The sequence below is a fragment of the Natator depressus genome, chromosome 3, assembly GCF_965152275.1.
Source record: "Natator depressus isolate rNatDep1 chromosome 3, rNatDep2.hap1, whole genome shotgun sequence".
Lineage (NCBI taxonomy): Eukaryota > Metazoa > Chordata > Testudines > Cheloniidae > Natator > Natator depressus.
In genome coordinates this window covers 146,319,325-146,339,015 of record NC_134236.1, presented here as the reverse complement: position 1 = coordinate 146,339,015, position 19,691 = coordinate 146,319,325, and the positions used below count along the sequence as shown (strand labels likewise).

Below are 19,691 nucleotides of genomic sequence, written 5' to 3'. Positions count from 1 at the left end.
GTGTTATTTACCCATTCCCACAATACAAAAAACAGGGGGTCACCCTATGTAATTAATAGGCAGAAGGTTTAATACAAACAAGAGGAAGTATTTTTTCACACCGTGCATAATTAACTTGTGAAACTCATTCCCATATGGGATGTGATGGCCAAACGTGGAACAGTTCAAATAAGAACTAGATAAGTTCATGGAGGATAGGTCCATTAATAGCTATTAGCTGAGATGGTCAGAGATGCAACCCCATGCTTGGTACAACCCTAAACCTCTGACTGACAGAAGCTGGGCAGGGAAGATGGGAGGATCACTCCAGTTGCCCTTTTCTGTACACATCCACTGAAGCTCTGGTTCTGGCCACTGGATATTGGGCTACCTGGAACATTGGTTTGACCCAGTATAGTAGTTCTTATGTTAAGATGTATTAATTTAAAGTTTAAGATTTGAGTCATTTCAGTCTATGGGATGAGGTGAAGTTTGGTATAGTCCATAATTTTATTGTTAAAACTCCACAAACATTTTCTAATGACCCTGTGAAAATTCTTCAGTTCAAACCTCATGTGTGTGACAAAAACTGTCCCTCATCGGAAGGGCTCTAGTTGACCTGTCTTGGTTCAAAATTACTTTAGAACAATGTTGGGCAAAAAGAATGTGCAAATTCAAATCTCAAGGAAATAAATCACCATAGAATAAATAATTTATAAACTAATGTCTCAAACATTCTATGGTAGTCATACATATGAACATTTTTAAAAAAGTGCACCGTTAGGTTTAAAATTTTTATTGTGCTGCCAAGAGCCAAATTACAAGAAACCGCCTTACAGTTAAAAAAAGTAAACAAGCAATCTGCTGAACTGCAGTGCACTCCGAGTGCCACATATGCGTCTATTTTATTTTTCAGAAAATTATATCTGCATTTCTCTTACAAGAGCACAACAGGAACCAAAGTAAAAGAGTGTAATGGATACAGCACATAGGATAAATCATATCTTTAAAATAATAATAATAATAAAATAATAATAAAAAACATTTTACACCATGTCCTATATCCTGCTAATATTTTCAGAATATGGCCTTGATTGTAAAACAAAAGCAAGCTTTTACAATTTCTGGATAAAGACTGCTTACTCTTATGCAAGGAATGGATGATTTGTCTTGACAGAATATTTGTAATAACTGGACAGAAACATCTCTGTTTCAATATATTGAGTACAAAATGCTGGGAGGACTACATTTTTTCTTACTTGTTTTTGGAAACTGAAGTAATATATAAATAGAAAATATGATGACCCTTAATGATACACCTATTTTTTTCTTTGATGCAAACAGCTAGAACACCTTTCTGATATTCTAAAACAAAAAATTGTTAATCTTCAGATTAATAAATTAGGTCATTATAATAATAAATTAGGTTTTTTTTTTCAGTTTTAAAGTTCAGCAACCTCTGACCAAGTATTTACAACAATACTTGAGAGTTCCTTTACAAAAAAATACATTTTCTTTTCACATTAAGCATACTGGGTATCTGTGTCTTTTACGACAAGCATTTGTAAAAGAAAAAAAGGCAATGCACAAATGGGTAATTAGTATAAAAGTGCCAAGACCTGTCTGGAAAGTTAACTTTGTATTACACAGTCAGAGTTATCAATGAGGCAAGCTACAACAAACTTCCAGCTTAATGTGGACAATATTCCAGTAGTTGTTTCAAACAATTGTTTGAATTAAAAAAAATCCAGGAGCTGATGGTGTTATTCTACGGAGCTGATTAGTGCTGCATGTATATTGCCATCAGTGTCTCTAGCGGATGCATTCATTAAAAGCCTTTTTAAGGCTAAGCAGGAAAAGAAAATAAGAAACACCCTGAAATGTAGCAAGTAGCAAGAGCAACGCTTACTGCTATAATCGTGCACATACCATACACACATATACGCAAACACAAGAGTGTACACACGCATACATACACGCACATGTGTGCGCGCGCACGCACACACACACACGCTAAACACTTTCAAATCAAATAAAACTGTAGGTAGAATGAGATGCTCCTCTTGTCTTTCCTAAACTCACAAGCAATTACGCACTGCTATGGAATGCCTGTTTTATCTGTTTCTGCTCTGGGTAAAATCTCTCAGATAAAAATACATTCAACAAGAAAAAAATAGAAAATTATATATATATATACTGTATATATACAGATAGATACTATATATATACTGTATATATACATATATAGTGTGTTTGTGTGTATGCACACACACATTATATATATATGCACATATATACACACAGACATACAAATACTTTGTTGTTTTTAGCATAATTATATTTACATAAATATTCCTATAATGCTAACATTTAAAGAAGCATGATCTCCTTTTTCTGAGCTTCAAAAAAGGTGCTTGAATAATATACAATTAAAATTAAGTAGCTTCCTAGCATGGAAGTAGTTTCTAATCTGCATAACCAGTAAATAAAAACAACAGGAAAAACCTTAAAACAGTCTCTTTTTTACTCTTTCATTTAAGCAAGAGCTTTGTCCAACAAAAATATTTTTTTCCTACTCCTCCACTGAAACTGTATGAACCACCAGAGAATAATGCAAAACAACAAAAACACAACAAACAAAAGCCCCTGGAACTGCATGGTGTTCTTGACTTTCCCTTCCTTCAATACTGCCGTCAAAAGATCCAGTGCTCATATCAGGAATTATTTAGGCCTCAGTCATTTGCTAACTCTGCCAAAATCTGGCCAATCAGCTTAGCAGAAAACAAAATTTAAACAAAAAGCAGCACAAGGTATAATTTTATACATCCTTAATAAACCCACTCTTTATATTCTGCTATAACCTTTTCCTTGCTATATCATTAACTACTGCAGCTTCTTGTCATATAGAAAAATATATGCAGCTACACCACACCTGTGACATGACAGGTTCTGTTCTAGGAATATACTTTTGTAGCAACAGCTGGGGAAAAAATCACCTCTTTGTTTTCTGTTTCCATGTGGGGTTAGGCTTTGCTGCAACAAATGCAGTTTCAGAGCAACAAGAAAAGCCACCATCCTGATGCTTGGCAATATTCTTTATTTGTTTTCTCCCCGAGCCAAGCTTGACCAGCTTTTCTTCTTTGAAGCTTTCTCTCATTTCACCACCCAACCCCAAATTCACCCACCCAAACAATCTCTATAGCTATGTTACAAGCAAATACATCTTAACAAGTTTTAAAACTTTGGTTCTAAGAAAACTCTTGGTCAGTTATCACAAGGAAAAGTGGGAATGCTTGTTCTGGCACATTGCAGGAGTCAGAGCCCATCCCAGTAAGGTCTTAGAGCTGTACATGAAGTCACAAATCCAATACAATCCACTAAGCAAGTGCACAATTCTAGTTTTATTTTAATAGCAGACTTATTAGTCTCTCGCTCTCCTTCTTTCTCTCTCTCTCTCAAATCCTTGGCAAAGGTGCAATTCTTCAAACTGTTTGATAGAAATTATCTGCCTGTAGGTTGTTCTGTTTCTGCATGCTGTAGAATCCACTGTATCTTGAATCTGGGTCAGCAATTCTTAGCATTCTCTGAGAACTGTCCACCTGGACCATGGTACCTTTCTTGCAGTCCACGTATACCAGCTGATTGTTTAGGCAAGAAGGCTGTTGGAAAAGAAAAAAAACCCATAAAAATCCAGTTGATACCTCATTGTTGTCTTCTCTCCACAATAGGTATGGGAAATGTTTGACACACAGGTCACAAAAACAAAATCATACTAAACTATTTATTTTTCTTTGTTACAAAGGTCCAACTTTTGCAGTCCTTGCTAAGTCAAGACTCCCATGGACTGAGTTAGGACTGCGATATTTGGTCCACAGGTATATAATCGTGTAGGACCAGAAGCTGGCAAATGAATCCTTTTCATCTGGAAAGATCTGGTGACAACTCTGCTACCTTTACTATATATATTTTAAAGCATTTTACATTCTACATTTAATGGAAACTTTATAATTTCAGGCTGGATTGTGCCTGTTAGATACAATACAGCTTACAAATAGCTATGGAGCTATGACTCTTGGGGGAGCACTGGTATTCTGCTTCCCAGAATTCTCTGATAGGCACAGGCAGCACGTCTGCTATTCTATTACAACTCTTTACAAAGTGCAGTCTTCCTCCTACACGTCTCTTGCTCTGTGGGCCAGAGAGGGCTACCTGCCCTCTTTGGGATGCCAGGCAGGGCCGTCCTTGGGCATATGCAGAATACGCAGCTGCGTAGGGCACCACGAAATTTGGGGCACCAAATTGCCCTAAATTTCATGGTGCCCTACGCAGGTGCATGCTTCATATGCGGCAGTGCCGGCAGCCAGCCCCATCCCCCAGCTGGCCCCCTTATGGGGTGCACCCACATCACGGGGCAGGGAGATTCCTAGGGACTGTGGGGCCCGGGACAACTCCCTCAGCCCCTGCCCCACCTCTTCCCACCCCCATTTTCCATGCCTTCTCCCAAGCCCCCTCCCCCAGCGACAAACGCGGCCTGGGGGATTAGCAGGGGGGCTGGCGCTGGCAGCAGGGGGAGGGGAAGCAGAACAACCCAGCCCCAGCCCGCTCCACTCTGTTGGCTCCCCACTGTGTCGGTCCACCTCCCGCCGCCAGTGAGTGCAGGGGTTGGGGGGGAGGGAGGGGCGGACTCCTTTCCCCAAGCCCCCTCCCCCCGAGCGACACAGCTGGGGCTGGGGGAGCAGAGTGGGCTAGGTCATTCTGCTTCCTGCTGCTGGCGCCAGGCCCCCCCGCTAATCCCCGGGCCACTCTGGGCCTGTGGAGCCCCCCAAAGCGGCTCCCCACAGCTCCTGCCTCCGCGGCCCCACAAGCCTTAAGTGCAGAGCAGACCCTCCGTGCGGGGTGGGGAAGCAGGTGCTCAGGCTGCATAGGGCACCATAATTGGTAGGGACAGGGCTGATGTTAGGCACTGCCAATGGATTAAGGATGGCACAGACTCTGTGCTCACTTGAAATTTGCAAAACTATACACTAATTTTGGGTTCCTCAGTGATCGGGTGCCTAATTTGAGACAGTTAGTACTTGATTCTTCAAAGGTGCTGAGAACCCACAGTTTCAATGACTTCATCTGGATTTGAGAGAGACAAGGTGGGTGAGACAAGGTAATATCTTTTATTGGATCAACTTCTGTTGGTAAGAGAGACCAGCTTTTGAGCCACACAGAGTTCTTCTTCAGGTCTGGAAGAGGAATTCCCAGCATCTCAGCAAAATTCAAGGTGGAACAGATTGTTTAGCATAAGTAGTTAGCACTTACTGTAAGGACCCATTCAAGGCAGAGTGGTCCATTAACGCCTCTGTAGTCATAGTGGAAAAAGAGGGGGTTAGTGGTTTACAGATTGTTGTAATAAGCCATATATCCAGTGTTTCTGTTCCTTCCACGATTTTTGGTATCTAGCAGAGTACACTACACTATAACTGCACTGCATTCATCTGAATTTGTTAGTGCTCAGCACTCCTGAAAGTTAAGCCACGTTCATCTCAAGTTAGGCATCCAAAAATACGGAACATACAATCTGCGAGTGCCTCTGAAAAATTTAAAATGACTTGTCCAATACCATATAGTAAGTCTGTGACCAAGCCAGGGATAGAATTAATCTCTCCTGGGTCCCCTCCAATGCCTTAATCATAAGACCATCCTTTCTGTACCTGCAGTTCCTCCTCTCATTTATTATATGACTTTTAGCTTCTGCACTGAATGAATCAGGGGTCCTACAGACAAGTGCCTTGTTCATTACACATCCTGCCTCACTGTTTAACCTGCGCATTGAATGAGGCAGGAGTTCTGTGGGAAAAATAATATATGATCATGTAATTAGACTAACATAATGCACATGTGCAAGGGGGATAGAGTTAAGGGTGCACAGTCTCTCTCTCTGAGGATCCAAATCATAAAGGGATTTATTGATCAAAGATTTGTATTCAGTAATCCGGGCCTACTCATATCAAATCATCTTTTCTTTTCCAGATGTACCTCAAATAGTCCTTAAATTATTTTTAAAAATCTTTCCTAATTTCTGCCCCGTTCCTGCAAAAGGATCTGCTTGAACTGACACTTTTATGCCTGTGCTGAGTCCCATTAACTTTAGCACGACTCAGTGTTGGTCTGAAGGTCCAGTCCACAGATCATTTTGTAGGATCAGTACCATAAACATTCCACTTCTCTGTAAAGCCTCTTTTTACAACCTTTATTTTCTATATTGGAATAACAGTAAACTCACTCTTGTCCTATCACACTTAGTATTGTACTTCTTTGGCATTAAAAAGTCTTAAAAATAACGGCTCACCTACCTGATTCCCTACTCTTATATTATACAGGAGGATGTAACTCATCACTACCCGGTGCTTTGTCTTTAATAAGATAAAATGCTTGGTGGACAAATGAAATGTAGTGGTCATAGTGCTTCTTAACCTTAGTAAGGTCTTTGATACAGTTCCGCATGACTCTCTCATAAATTAGATAAGAGAATCCTGGATTAGATGAAACTACTTAACTCATGATGTGTGGGAGAGTGAAGTGTAAGTACACAATAAACGTTTGCCAAGTCAGATAAATGTTGAAGAGACGCTACAACATTTACCAGATCTGAAAGCTATTTACAGTGGGTCTAATACTCTTAACCACACATAATTGCTGTTACTCATGAAAAATATTAGAAAAAGATGTTTACTAGTGATGATATAAGAAACGATTGCGTTTGAATCTGTGCTTAGACCACTACCAAATAAGTCTACAAATAGGTTGTCACAGAAAATCAATTTGAGATTTTAATGTATAAAGACAGATTTACATCATTTGGCACTGATTTATACTAGTAATGCCATGTCATTAACCTCCCTGTCAAGAGAGATAGTTGCCTCTTCTTTCAATATGTAGGAATAAAATTGTTGGTAAGATTAATTTGTACAGTTCCCATTTCATGTATTAAAGAGCAAAAATATTCCCAAATATTTAGATCTTTGGGGTTTTGGAATGACTTCACATAATTTGCCTTATAGTAATCAATTTTGTTTTTCAAATTTGAGGTAATATAAGCCTTTTTGGTTACAGTTAAATATGTCCATTTATTCTTTTGGATCATTAGTTAGCATCAGGGCTTCTGTTCTGGTGGTGTGAACTGTATCCTAATATTAAGCAGTAATGTTTTATTTTTTGAAGTTACTATAGATTTGTTTGCTCTGGATATAAAGTAAAATGTCATCACTTGTGTAGGATGAAATTTTATGGCTGACATTTCCTTCTGTTTTTGTTTTCTCTCATACAAGCTGCCAGTAGTTCAAATGAGAGGCTTGTGGTTTCTAGCTGAAAACATTCCGTGTTTGGGGAAAAACCCATCATGTTTATTGGATTTTGCAGTGATTCAGGGCTATGTGGCTGAAGTGACTAATGCATTGATGGCGAGACTTCAAAAAGAATAACAGATCAAAGGCTTGTGTCAGTCTCAGCGATCTGGTTTGTTACTATTATAAAGGGCTTCCTAATTGAGTTATCTCTAAGTATGATTTCTAATGTAGTTATACTGTGAGAATTATTCATTTGCTTTTCTTAAGAATGAGAAGCCACATGCTCAATGTGTCCATGAAGCTAGGAAAATCCTGTCCCACAACAGAATTGTAATGGAATACTATTGGAATACTAATGACCCAAAGAGACCTGGCTGCTCCAGACTGTCTATAAAGAAAGTTATTATAAGGAATAGGAGAAATCTCAAGCACACAAATGACTGTAACCTTTCTAGACCAGAGACCTTATTTTCATTCTTGTATTATTTGCATTATATACAGAAACAATATAAATAAATTAAGAAATGATAATTAAGAATGATTATATAAGAGCAGAAAAGTGGATGGCAAACAATAGTGGGATTTAAGCGCTGTTCTTGATACACTCCCTAAAGAACACACAGAGGAGTGAGGGTGGCAGGAAGGCTAATGAATATGTACAGTTGGACCCTGAGACATTTCCCAGTTGTTAAAACTTACTAGGAAGTATTTCCCACCCAGCAGACAGAGGTACAAAAGAATTAGGGGTATCTGGAGGAAGTAACTGTCAAAAAAAAAAGAAAAGGTGAAGTATTAAATAAAATTTGACTGTTTGCATATTCACAAGTCTTCAAAGAGAACTAGCCTATAACTGTGAGGAAAAACTGCATGCATCTAAGCCAATGTGTTACACTATGTTGGTGCTAGAGATTGAAACAAAGATGCTTCTGTAACAAGACTGGATAAGGTAATAGATTTTCCTAAATTTAGTCGCAATACCAAAAACAAGGTTTCTGGTAGATTTCAACTACTTAGCAAATCTAGGGCCTGATCCAGCAAACCCTTATTCACTTGTTCATACAAATAAACCTAGATATAGCCCTTTCAACTTAAATGCCAGATTCTGGGACTTATGCTATACTGAGTAGCCCCTTACTTCAAGGGTCGTCCCACTCAAGTCAGTAGGACCACTTGCAGAGTAAGGTTCTACTCATTGTGAGGAAAGGGTCAGAATATGTCCCTAAACAACTTTGATTTTTCTTCTGTCAAAACAATCCAAAAAGTAACGTTTTACAACATTTAGGGGACATCTCATGTGATATGACAGCAGAAAATTAGTAAAGATCTGCTATTGTCCCACTTATCTGCTTCTATGGTAAATTAAGAGAAGGTATAGTGCAGCTGTTCCTACCCAAATTTCTCTGTGGGGGCAAACCAATCCTTTTTTACAGGGATTTGGGCACTGGTTGTATGTTCTCTTCCTTAATCTGTTGCTACTTCCGGCTGTGTGGTATGTACTCTTCCACTAGGTGGTGCTACACTGTGTTTATACAAACTGCTTTGTAGCATGACTGTAAGAGAGGAGGAACATGCAGCTGCTGAGTGGGACACAGTGGTGGGACTACTGAGGAGCAAGAGGAGGGCCTGGTGGGAGTAACAAGAATAAACAACAAAAAGTAACAAGAAAAATTACTAGAAAAGAAAAAAAGTGTAAAAAGCACAGCAAGACAGAATACGTGAGATGTGACAAGCAGGTTGAGGGCATGGTGTGATAGGTCCTAGACACCCCAGGGACCAATCCATGGGAGGAGTTCGCCCCAGACAAAAAAGGTTGGGAATTAGTTGGCCCAGCAACATGTGTCTTCTCAAATATCAATTTATATGAATGATAAACTAAATGGAAATGGATAATTAGTTCCTGTAATGACTATGGTAAATGTGAATGATGAAGACTGACAAAAAAGGTACTTTCAGGGATTGTTCTGACTGTGATTTCAATCAGCGAGTAAAAGTCTGTTCCTCTTACCTGGGTGCTGGTGAGATAACAAGCAGAAGTACTATTCAGGCTTTTATTATTATAGAAGCACTGGACGTAGTTCCACAATTTTGTACTTAAAGCAGAGACTCAATCACTTATATAGGAAGAACACAGTGTAACCTCTCCAAAATTATAGACTTATTTTTTGGGCAGAAAATGAATTTTCTGAGAATTTACAAATAAATCCATTTATGAATTAAAATTAATTTTTAAAAGGGCCACTTAAGAAATTTAGCACCTTTTTAAATCTCAAATGATCTTAATGGAATAATGCAGACTCTTCAAACCTGTGATATAATGAAAAGTCTCTGAAAGTTTGTGCATTGGCTAAATTTGATGTTTTAAACAGTTTAGTGGCCATTTTTTGACATTATCCTTCTTAACTGAAAGTTGCTTCTTCAGCAGTGATTGAAGAATAATATTCTTCTGCAGAAAGTTTCACCAGGAATTGCCCCTTTTCAAAATGTCTGTCATCTACTATTGTTCTCAATGGGAGTGAGAAAACAGGCTGTCCTCAGTCAAGATGATGTTCTTGGTTTTGCTCCCAGTGAGAATGATGAGAGAGTTTTCAGAGTAGCAGCCGTGTTAGTCTGTATTCGCAAAAAGAAAAGGAGGACTTGTGGCACATTAGAGACTAACAAATTTATTTGAGCATAAGCTTTCGTGAGAGAGTGTGGCCATTTCGGAAGAAGGGGCTGTGACGCTGATAGACCAGTTTAGATTGGAGCAGTAGGCCAGTTCGCTTTTGTATGAATATCAAAGAAGTATTAGTATGCATTCAGACTAATTCACTCATATGCTACTAGATATAAAAAGAGATGCTAATGTTAGTGTATTCACTTATCTGTAACCAATTGTCTGTTATTAAATTATATTTGCATTGCATATACCCCTGTAATTACGTTTACATTATGTATACCTTGGTAATTAAATAACCCTACATCAAAGGTGTGGTAAGAATGTACTTGATATATAAACTTCATGGAAACTAATGAAGGATTGTTATTTGCTATTACATTGCCTTTTATATTGTGTAGATCTCTGAAACTAAATTCATCAAATATGACTGGAATCTTGGAAATGTTCATTTCAATGCAAGACATGGTGGAGGAGTAAAGACACTTTTCACATTGTTTTGTGTGTGGAAAAGCTATAAATATGATTCAAAAAAGGATCTAGCATCTCTGAACTATTTGAACATTCATAGGGAAGCATTCCAGATGCAAGACAGATCTCCAAAGTTATTTTGGGTAACCCTGAGAGATTTATGGAAAACTAGCAGATTACAACATCTCTGCTATCATTTTGGATTTACAAACTTCGACTCACCTGTTAATGTATTTTACCCGCTTTAACCTCTCAATAACTCACTTCTTTTTCTTAGCTAATAAACCTTTAGTTAGTTTACTAGAACAATTGGCTGCCAGAGTTGTCTTTGGTGTGAGACAGAGTATCCATTGACTGGGGTAAGTGACTGACCCTTTGGGGTTGGCAGTAATCTGATGTGGTCTGATTTTTGGTTTTAATAACCTTTTATCACTAGGTTCAGTTTGCCTGGGTGGCAAGACAGGCTGGAGGGTCTCTGGGGACTGTCTGTGACTCCATGGTAATACTGGTATAGTGATCCAGGAGTGCACATTTGTTATTGGCTTCATGAAATCTAATTATAGACTATACCACTAGTTTGGGGTGTCTGCCTGTGTTTTCTTACAGTCTCACTTGAGATTGGCTTGGTTTTACCTCCCAAAAATACAGTAGTATATGGAGTAGGTAACTGGTGATATTAATTTGACATTGCATAACTGTTCTGAATTAGTGCAAACGGTTTGAGACATGGAAAAAAATAATTTAAATGAGTTGACATTAAGTGGACTCAACTGTATCCTACAATACATTTCAGGAGACCCCCCTACTTTCCAGAAAAGCAGAAATCTAGATATAGAAGTTTTAACACTATACCTTTGTTGGGGCTCTGTAGCAGGACACTGGTATCCACTGCTTTTTCTGATTTACAAGCAGAAGGGCTATTATAAGAACCAGGGCTGTCATGATGGGAACTGTCACCCAGGCAACAGAGTTGAGAGATGTATCTTCACTGGAGTGCAGTCCAATGCCTTCTCTGAAATCTCCTTGAAGATGACTCATGTCTGAAAGAGTGAACATTTGTTAGTAGTAAAAAAAAATGTAAGTGCTCCTTTTCTGTCTTGACCATAAACAAGAATAGAATTATGGAAGTACCAGTGTCAGTACTGTGGCCTTGTATTTATTTTTTTTGGTTAACCGTATCCTGAATTTTTACCCTGTTGATACTTAGGGAGAGGGTCACACTTGTGTGTGTTCTCATTTGTTATTAGCCACAGTTTTTGTGGCTGGAATAATGATTTCTGCATATTTTCAAGTAACTATTCCATATGAAGTGGATTTTTAATCTTTTGGTGGTCCTATTAATACTACGTCGTTCTACCAGGTGTGATTATAAAGCTATCATTTTTCTATGATCATGTTTATTTATAGTAGCTCTTTCAGTGTCTTGATTTCTCCTTTCAATGTGGTGGATGTTCTCCAAAAGCTGATTATTTTCTCTGCTTCTCCTACATGAGATTCCAGCTTAATTACCTATTTTTTATCATACTGTAAAACTACCTCACAGTAGTGCTGCAAGTATAAACACATTAAAGATTGCAAGGTGCTCTGGTTTTACAGTAATATGGAACATACATGTACATAAGACACCGATATTTATTTCTTCTAATATTGTATCTTCTTTCATTTCCTTTTTATATCTTTGAGGACCTGAGTTACAGTAATGCCAGCACTTGTTCCTTGCATCACTTCAGTATCTTCAGACACTGCATCTATGTCTTTTGTGGCCATTTTCCTCCAATTTTCCTACTGTACTTTTAAGGCAAAAAATTAATTTATGCTGTTTTTTCCTTAAATGATTTTTGCTCCTTGACATCCCTTTCCTCTGGGTTGATTAAAATCTTGGTACCTTCACAGACTCTGGGATGTTTATTTAGCAGGATTTTTACTGAAGCAGCCTTGAGGCTCACCTCAGGTGCATTCGTTCAAATCTGGGCACATACTGGAAAAAATGGTTACTTTCCTTACAGTAACTGTGATTCTTCAAGATGGTCTGTGCATGTGGATTCCACTCATGACATGCTGGTGCCCCTGTGCAGGGGATCAGACATTTTTTCTCTAGCAGTGTCCTCTAGGGGGTCGCACATGCATATCCCTCATGCTCTCGTGCTCCTCCTCCCAAGAACAGAACGACCCCAAATACCAACCCATTTTTTATTGCTCTGAGTGTTGTTAATAAATTTTCAATTTGCAGGGATGGAGGGTAGGTTGTGGGATCCACATATACAGACCATCTAGAAGAACCACAGTTACTATAAAGGCGAGTAACCATTGTTGTTTCTTCTTCTTCAAGATCCTATACATGTGGATCCCACTAATGGTGTCTAGCAAGCAGTTCAACACCTTGGGGTGGGAGCGAGGAATTTACTGGAACAAAGATTGTAGAACTGCTCTTCCAATTCGAGTGTCCACTCTTGATGATGCCTGTAATGAGTAGTGTCTAGTAAGCATATGAACTGAAGACCATATAGCTGCTGTACATATTTCTATGAGAGGGAACATGTCATTGATGAAGTCAGTGCTCTCGCAGAATGAGCTGAAATGTTTGAAGGAGGATTCAATTTATCAATCTCATACGCTGCTCTCATAGAGCTCACACAATCCAGTTAGACTCTGGAAGATGCAGATTTGCCCTTAGCTCTGCCACTATATTCTATAAACAATCTAAGAACTGACCTAAAATGTCTCATTCTGTTCAAGGAGTATAAAAGGGCTCTAATACCTTAGATCTAAGGTATTAAGCTTTATTTCTGCTGAAATTACGGGGTCTACGGGAGAAAACTGGTAGGTGAATATACTGGTTATTATGAAAAGGCCAAACCATCTTTGGAATGAATTTAGGACATGGTCTGAATGAGACTATCAGCATGAGAAACAGTGTATGGAGAGTTCTACATTGGATTTCAGTAACTCTATGGGCAGAAGTAATATCTAATAAAGTAGTAACTCCAAGTAGACAGCATTTCAGAAATCCAATCTGGAGATAAGAAGGCATGGTTAATTATTGCTATCTGAATATGGAAAAGCAGCTCACAATCCCACAGTATCCCCAAGTATCAAAAGGGAGACAAAATCTCTCAGATGAGGGAGCAAATAAATTTTGCCTTTGCTATTTCCTTTTGCTGTTTTCCCCAGCCTACCAGTGTTCCCTCTACATTATTGGTGTTGTATTTCAGCATGCTAGCTCTCATCCAGGCCTAACCATAGTGAAGACACTGGAAAAGCTGACCAGCTCTACCATCTAGGTATGATGAAAAGACATATAGAGATGAGTGTCATCTGCAAACAAGATCCTGTCTTCCAGGACTCTTTACAATTATTTTTAATGGCTTCAGATACATATCGAACAGATGGGGTGACAACACTTGTGTATGACCCTAGGCAAGAGAACTTTTAGGGCTGATGAACAACAGCTCTTGATCGTCTCAAACAGAAAAGAGTGAAGTCACTCAAGAGCTACTCCTGAGCTTGCCAGATCCACACATGAGTAACAATAGCTCAGAGTCAACAACAATCCAAGACAGAGCTGATATGTCTCAAAGAATTAGTATGGACATCTTTACTGCAAAAGGGAGATGATTGACCAATGCAAACACCGCAGCCTCGATACTATACACAAGTCTAAAATGATGCTGACATAGTCAAGAAAATCTGAGGGCTCCAGATATCACCAGAGTTGCTCTGCTACTACTAAAACAAAACAAACAAACAAAAATAAAAACCACTAGAAAGTGAGATAATTGGAGAGATTCTAAGCTCAACAGATGCTTCTTTAAGGTATACTGATATCATGTTCTCCTGAAAATAAATATTGATGATCTCCTCTGACAACAAATCCAGTGTCTCCCTGCTGAACTTTCCCAGCCAAAGATGATATGGGTCTAAAATGACTTTTTATCATGGTACAAAACAAGGACACTCTTGTGGCAACATTTTGCATGAGTATTGCATGGCCCTAAAGAGAAAGTACACCTTAAATGCAGATGTTGCTATTGCCAGTTTCTGACTGAACAGTAACATGTGTATATTTCTTAGAGTGGAGGTTTATTCCAGTGATTTAGGGTTCAGAATTCTGTTTATCATAAAGCACCAAAACAACTTGAGCAAAAGAACAGCTTTAATAGTGTCTACACTCATTTGACTTTTCATTCCAAACACTGTTCATCACACTAGACACTTGTTCCATTGGATTATCTGCCTCTGTTGTAGCAGCGTAGTGCCTGGGGGAGACAAATGCCAACAGTCTAATGGAAAAAGTGTCTTGTGTACGCTGCTGAACACATACTCTTCAGCATTCAATGCAGCAAATGCTATGTACACATCACATGGCTTCCTGGAAAGCTAAACAACTCACTTAAATTACATTGGTAATTTAACCTCTCTCTCAGAACATCCATCACATACTGATCATTAAAACCACATATTTAAAAATAAAAAAATCTCCCACCATAATGGGGGAAGGAGAGAGATACAGTAGAGAGATCTGTTCATATTAATACATTTGTAAGGTGCTGGCACTATGATGATGGTTGCAAAAACCTAGACAACCAGCTATTTTTGGTTATTAAGGTCCCAGTTGTGTACACTTCCCAAGAGGATACTGCCACTGAATTTATTAATTACTAATCTTATGAGTAAATCCTCCTTAATGTGAACAAGGGTGGTAGAATCAGACTGATAGTATTTAAGAAGACACTTCAAAACTATTTTTATTGATTTACTTTGTTTTGTAACCAAGTGTTACGTATATTCGAATCTCTTTAATATTACACACTGGAACTCATTTTAGATGTTTATTTTGCTGCTTTAAAAGAAAAAAAAATTGAAGGATGGGCATGCATTCCTGCCATAATGAAACATTTCAGGCATTCTGCTTCTAATTCAGAAGCCTAGATTGAATTGTTTCTGGTTTTTATCCTACAGAAATTATGTCTAGATCTTATCTAAATATTCTGCAAGCCTATCAAAAAGATGGCTCATTTACACCTTTACTTTCTTCCCAGGACAATGTGCTGAGACATGTGGAGTAATCACAGACCTAATAGAGAACAATTAACAATCTCTGCCAGATCTCACCTCTGTGGAGATGGACAATGTCGTTTTCACTGGGTGTAGGCCAAATTGGTGCTTCTAGTTCAGTATCTCCTCGACGATTTGTCTTCTCAATGGGGATGTTGGTGGGCTCAGGTACATACATCTCTGCAAGATGAGATAAATATTTTTCACAATCCATAGAATCAGCACTTTGCGGTACCCATCAATGGATGCTGGGCTCTTAATTCAGAAAATATTTCTTGTGGATTGTTGCCCTGTGGATCTTATTGGTGGTTCTGGAGTTCTCATCATTACGGTTATAGAATTTTTTATCTGCTATAATGTATTTATTTACTGAGTATATTTAGAAAGTTATTGTTTGTGCAATGAATTTTCTTATCTTTTAATTCATTTCATAAAGTACAGAATACCAATGGTTGCTACCAGTACTACTATGCCAATGTAAACTGAATGGGACAGTCCTGTATTAAATTTTTCAAGTAAAATATCTTTTCATAATACACAATATACTTGGTAAGATTCTCTAGCACAATCTGGTCCCTTTGTGCTGCTCTAGTGGCATAAAAGGCCAAGAAAGCAGCTGGATCTCTGCAGCTGGTGTAGGATTGGCATGACTGGCTCCTATTACCAACTTTTTTGCAGCTCCCCGTGTAGGGGCATGGCTGAAGTTCTCTGACTGGCAGATAGCCTCTTGGAGGTTAACAGCTTGCATAGGTAAGAACAGCTGTAATAAACTGCTATAAGAAGCCAGGCCAGATTCAGGAAGCTGTACCAAACTCCTTTGGTTCCATTCTGTGCATAGCTGAGAAACTGTCTCATTACATGTAAGTCACAATTAAAAGTACTCATATAAGCAATTTAAAATGTTATTAATATAAATAATTTGAAACAATATCCCAGACTCGTGGAGCAACAGAAACATTAGGCAACAGTGGAGTCTACAGAGGAATCAAAGTATTTCCTCTCACACTTCACTTATCTAATAATTTAATGAAAGGTCATTCAGAGAGAACAATGGCAAAAGAGTTAATCTTTGAGTTAACAGTCCTTCCTCAGAACATGAGATTTGAACTATACTGTTGTGTACTACTTTCTTATCTGTGGTGAGTATGCAGTTTCCTGAGTTGCTCTCCTGTGTGTGTCTGTTTCTTGTGATATAAGCAACAACTCCTGTTATCCTTTGCATATGTTGCTCAATGTGAATCAACATTCAAATCGAGTCCAATAATCTGTGCCTGATTATAGCCTCTGACAACGGTATAACTTGTAAAATTTAGGACAATGGTTTTATTACCTGGACACATGGGACAGCAACTTCCCTCAACGTTGATGGGTTCTACACAGGGGAGAGGGGGGCAACTGACAGTGGAGCAAAGGGTCTGACCCTGCAGGCAGTAGCAGTGTGTGCAGCTGTCAATGTCCCAACGTTCCTCATCTGCATATGTTTTTCCACTAAAGTGACACACCACCTTCTTTGGTATTGTATCTTCTGTTGAAAAAAAATTTGCTATGATGACTTGATAGGGCATAATATAAACATATTAAAAAAAAATCCAACGAGGAACAAATTAAAAAAGGGCACGAGCCTAATTTCTTAATAATTTATACCCATATCCATTGACTATGTAACACATGTTACAACAGTAAAATGTGAAAATACCAGATGCTTTGCAAACATTTTGCAGTTTCGTTACCAGTCCAATTTCATATGTACAAGCAAAACAAAGAGGAGCATAAAACTTAACAAGTGTTTTTCTGTTTAAAAAAAATGCAATCTAACTATTGTGTTAATTAGATTCAATATAGCCCCATTCCTCTTTCAATTATCTTGCGTGTATGAATCAGAGCCATTTTGACACTAACACAGTGCAATGTTATAGACAAAACAGTGTTTTGCTTATAAAATATTTAACAGTATTAATATTTTCACAATAAAAGAATTGCTCCATTTTCAGTGATATGAGTGTTTTTTTTCCCCACTTTGTGAGAGAAATAGAGCATATGAAAATACAGATGACTTTCCAGGTTCCCTTTAAGAATAGGTTTCACTTGATATGCATCAGAAGCTTATGAGTTTAGGTACCGTTTTTATTTTTTTAAGATTTTTCACACACTGTTAAAATTTAAAATGGATAAAAATTAAAAAAAATGCTCAAAAATAAAAAGATCAATATTATCCAGCAAAATGATAAAAATAAAAATTGAATTTTGCTAAACAAAACCAAAGGATATGGCATTGCACAAAGTCCTTTGGAGGGAAAGGCGTCAGAGTGGATCCCATTTCATGGAATTAACATAAAGAAAATCTTGAAGAGTAGTGATGCTGCAGCTCATGAATTGGTAAAGTAAATGAGTGAGTAGAAGTCCTAATGAAGGATTAGCCTCAAATGTTTTTTTCATTCATGTGGATTCCATCTCAACTGAAACTTGAACCAGGAGGAGACAGATGGAGGCCATTGCTCCTAGGACAGGAGTCTTCAATGCAGTAGGAGCTGGGAAGAAAGAAGCAGTAGGGGATCCATGTACAAAAGTGCAACCCTACCTTCCCCTGATGAAAGTACAGCAGGAGCGGTCATGAAAGATGGGGTGCACAGCTCCAACTACTTCTTCTCACAGCTTCCATTGGCCCCAGTAAAAGACATTTGTCTGAACCAGCCATTAATCAAATGCAAAAAACCATGCCAAAAATAAGCACAAGACAATCTTATTTATCTTCACTCTCATCATATACCTCTCTATTTCTCTCCTATAAGCAAGAGAGAGGTTCTCAATGTGAAATAACAGTCTCTCTACATAAGAAAGGAGAATGCTTAACATGCAAGTTAAGGGAAAAAGTGAAGATGTATGGAAAAAGTAATAGAAAAGTCAGAGGAAAGGATGCAGGGCCTGCAAAACAGGACTTGCTGAACTTGTAACTATACTATTGAGGAAGATACTAGCCCTGCAGATTTTGCCTACCAAATTCTCTCTCAACTGTGGTATAAAAATATTAAGGAGGATTATACAGCAAGAGATGCTTTAGAGAAGTGCTCAGGAAGTCATCTAAAAGCAGAATAACAGGAAGCATGTGAAAGCCACATTTTCAAATATAAACAAAGAAAAGCTACTTAAAGCTGCCAAAAAGAGCAAGACATATTTTATAAATGTTCCAGGTTTTTGTTTTTCCCAGATGTCTGCCCCACCATTCATACTAGTAGTAGTGAGGAAGGAATTTGGAGACAAAAGGAACAAAAAAGTTTCTATACAGTCTTTTATATAACCAGACTTTCATATTAGGGAACTTTATGTTAGTGAACATGCTCCTAGAGTCAGTGAGACCAAGTAATTAATTGCACACAGAGTGCAAAGAACACAAAATAATGGAAAACAATAGAAATATACTTATCTACAGTTTCCATAAAAACACTTTCTGACTGAAAATATACTATAAGTAAGTTGGTATGAGAAAATAAGTCATCATTAGGAGACTGTTTGAGCAGTAATTGAAATCTTGCTTTTATGTTCTGGATTGAATTGTTGTTACAAAAGGGAAAATTAGCAGGTCACAACTGCTCTCAAATGTAGGTATTTGCAACCGAAACAGAGCAACACTGTGTTAGTACATAGGAATTTGAAAGTAAAATCGACTATGAAGTGACAAATTAAAATAAAACTAGCTAGATTATATATAGCAAAGAGTAATTTAGATATTTAAAAATCTTTCCATTTTAATAATCTAAGATGTTCTTACTGAGTAGGTGAGGTCTTTAAACACTATGTATGGTCCAATTCTCCTCTCTCTTACAAAAGGTGTAAATCAGGTTTAACTCTACTGAAGTCAATAGATTTTCACTGGAGTAAACAAGAATTAAACTGTGATTTTTAATCTGAGTATTCTATTCCTCTTTAATTTATAAAATACCATGGCTGTTTGACAAATTCTGTTAACATGAAATTAATGTGATGACACAGATGTGTAGTTATGGTATTATGATTTTTAATTTCCTTCTTATGTCAGAGGTCAAGCTGCACAGAATGTTTGGTTGAATTAAAAAAACATCAATAATAGATGCATTATGATGACACCTGTATCACTGGGACTTTTCTGTAACATCAGACACATCAAATTTCTGGTTTCCTTTCTCTTCCCTACTAGGAGGTTATTTATCTGAAAGCCACATATG

At 37.9% G+C, this 19,691-nt stretch overlaps 1 protein-coding gene across 6 annotated transcripts in view; it reads right to left on the bottom strand.

Annotated features, from left to right (window-relative positions):
- Positions 1–789: 789 nt before the first annotated feature.
- The window catches only part of CRIM1 (cysteine rich transmembrane BMP regulator 1), a 305,273-nt gene continuing 286,371 nt past the window's right edge, over positions 790–19,691 (bottom strand). For 3 of the 6 annotated variants that reach the window (XM_074948983.1, XM_074948985.1, XM_074948987.1), the window contains 4 exons: positions 16,823–17,017; positions 15,550–15,672; positions 11,290–11,477; positions 793–3,638 (listed from right to left, as the gene is read on the bottom strand). In XM_074948983.1, coding sequence (XP_074805084.1) covers positions 3,462–3,638; positions 11,290–11,477; positions 15,550–15,672; positions 16,823–17,017 — 683 coding nt within the window. In that variant the 3' untranslated portion in view covers positions 793–3,461. Of the gene's footprint in view, positions 3,639–5,286; positions 5,327–11,289; positions 11,478–15,549; positions 15,673–16,822; positions 17,018–19,691 lie in introns of all 6 variants that reach the window. The other 3 variants (XM_074948984.1, XM_074948988.1, XM_074948986.1) reach the window with 3 other exon arrangements.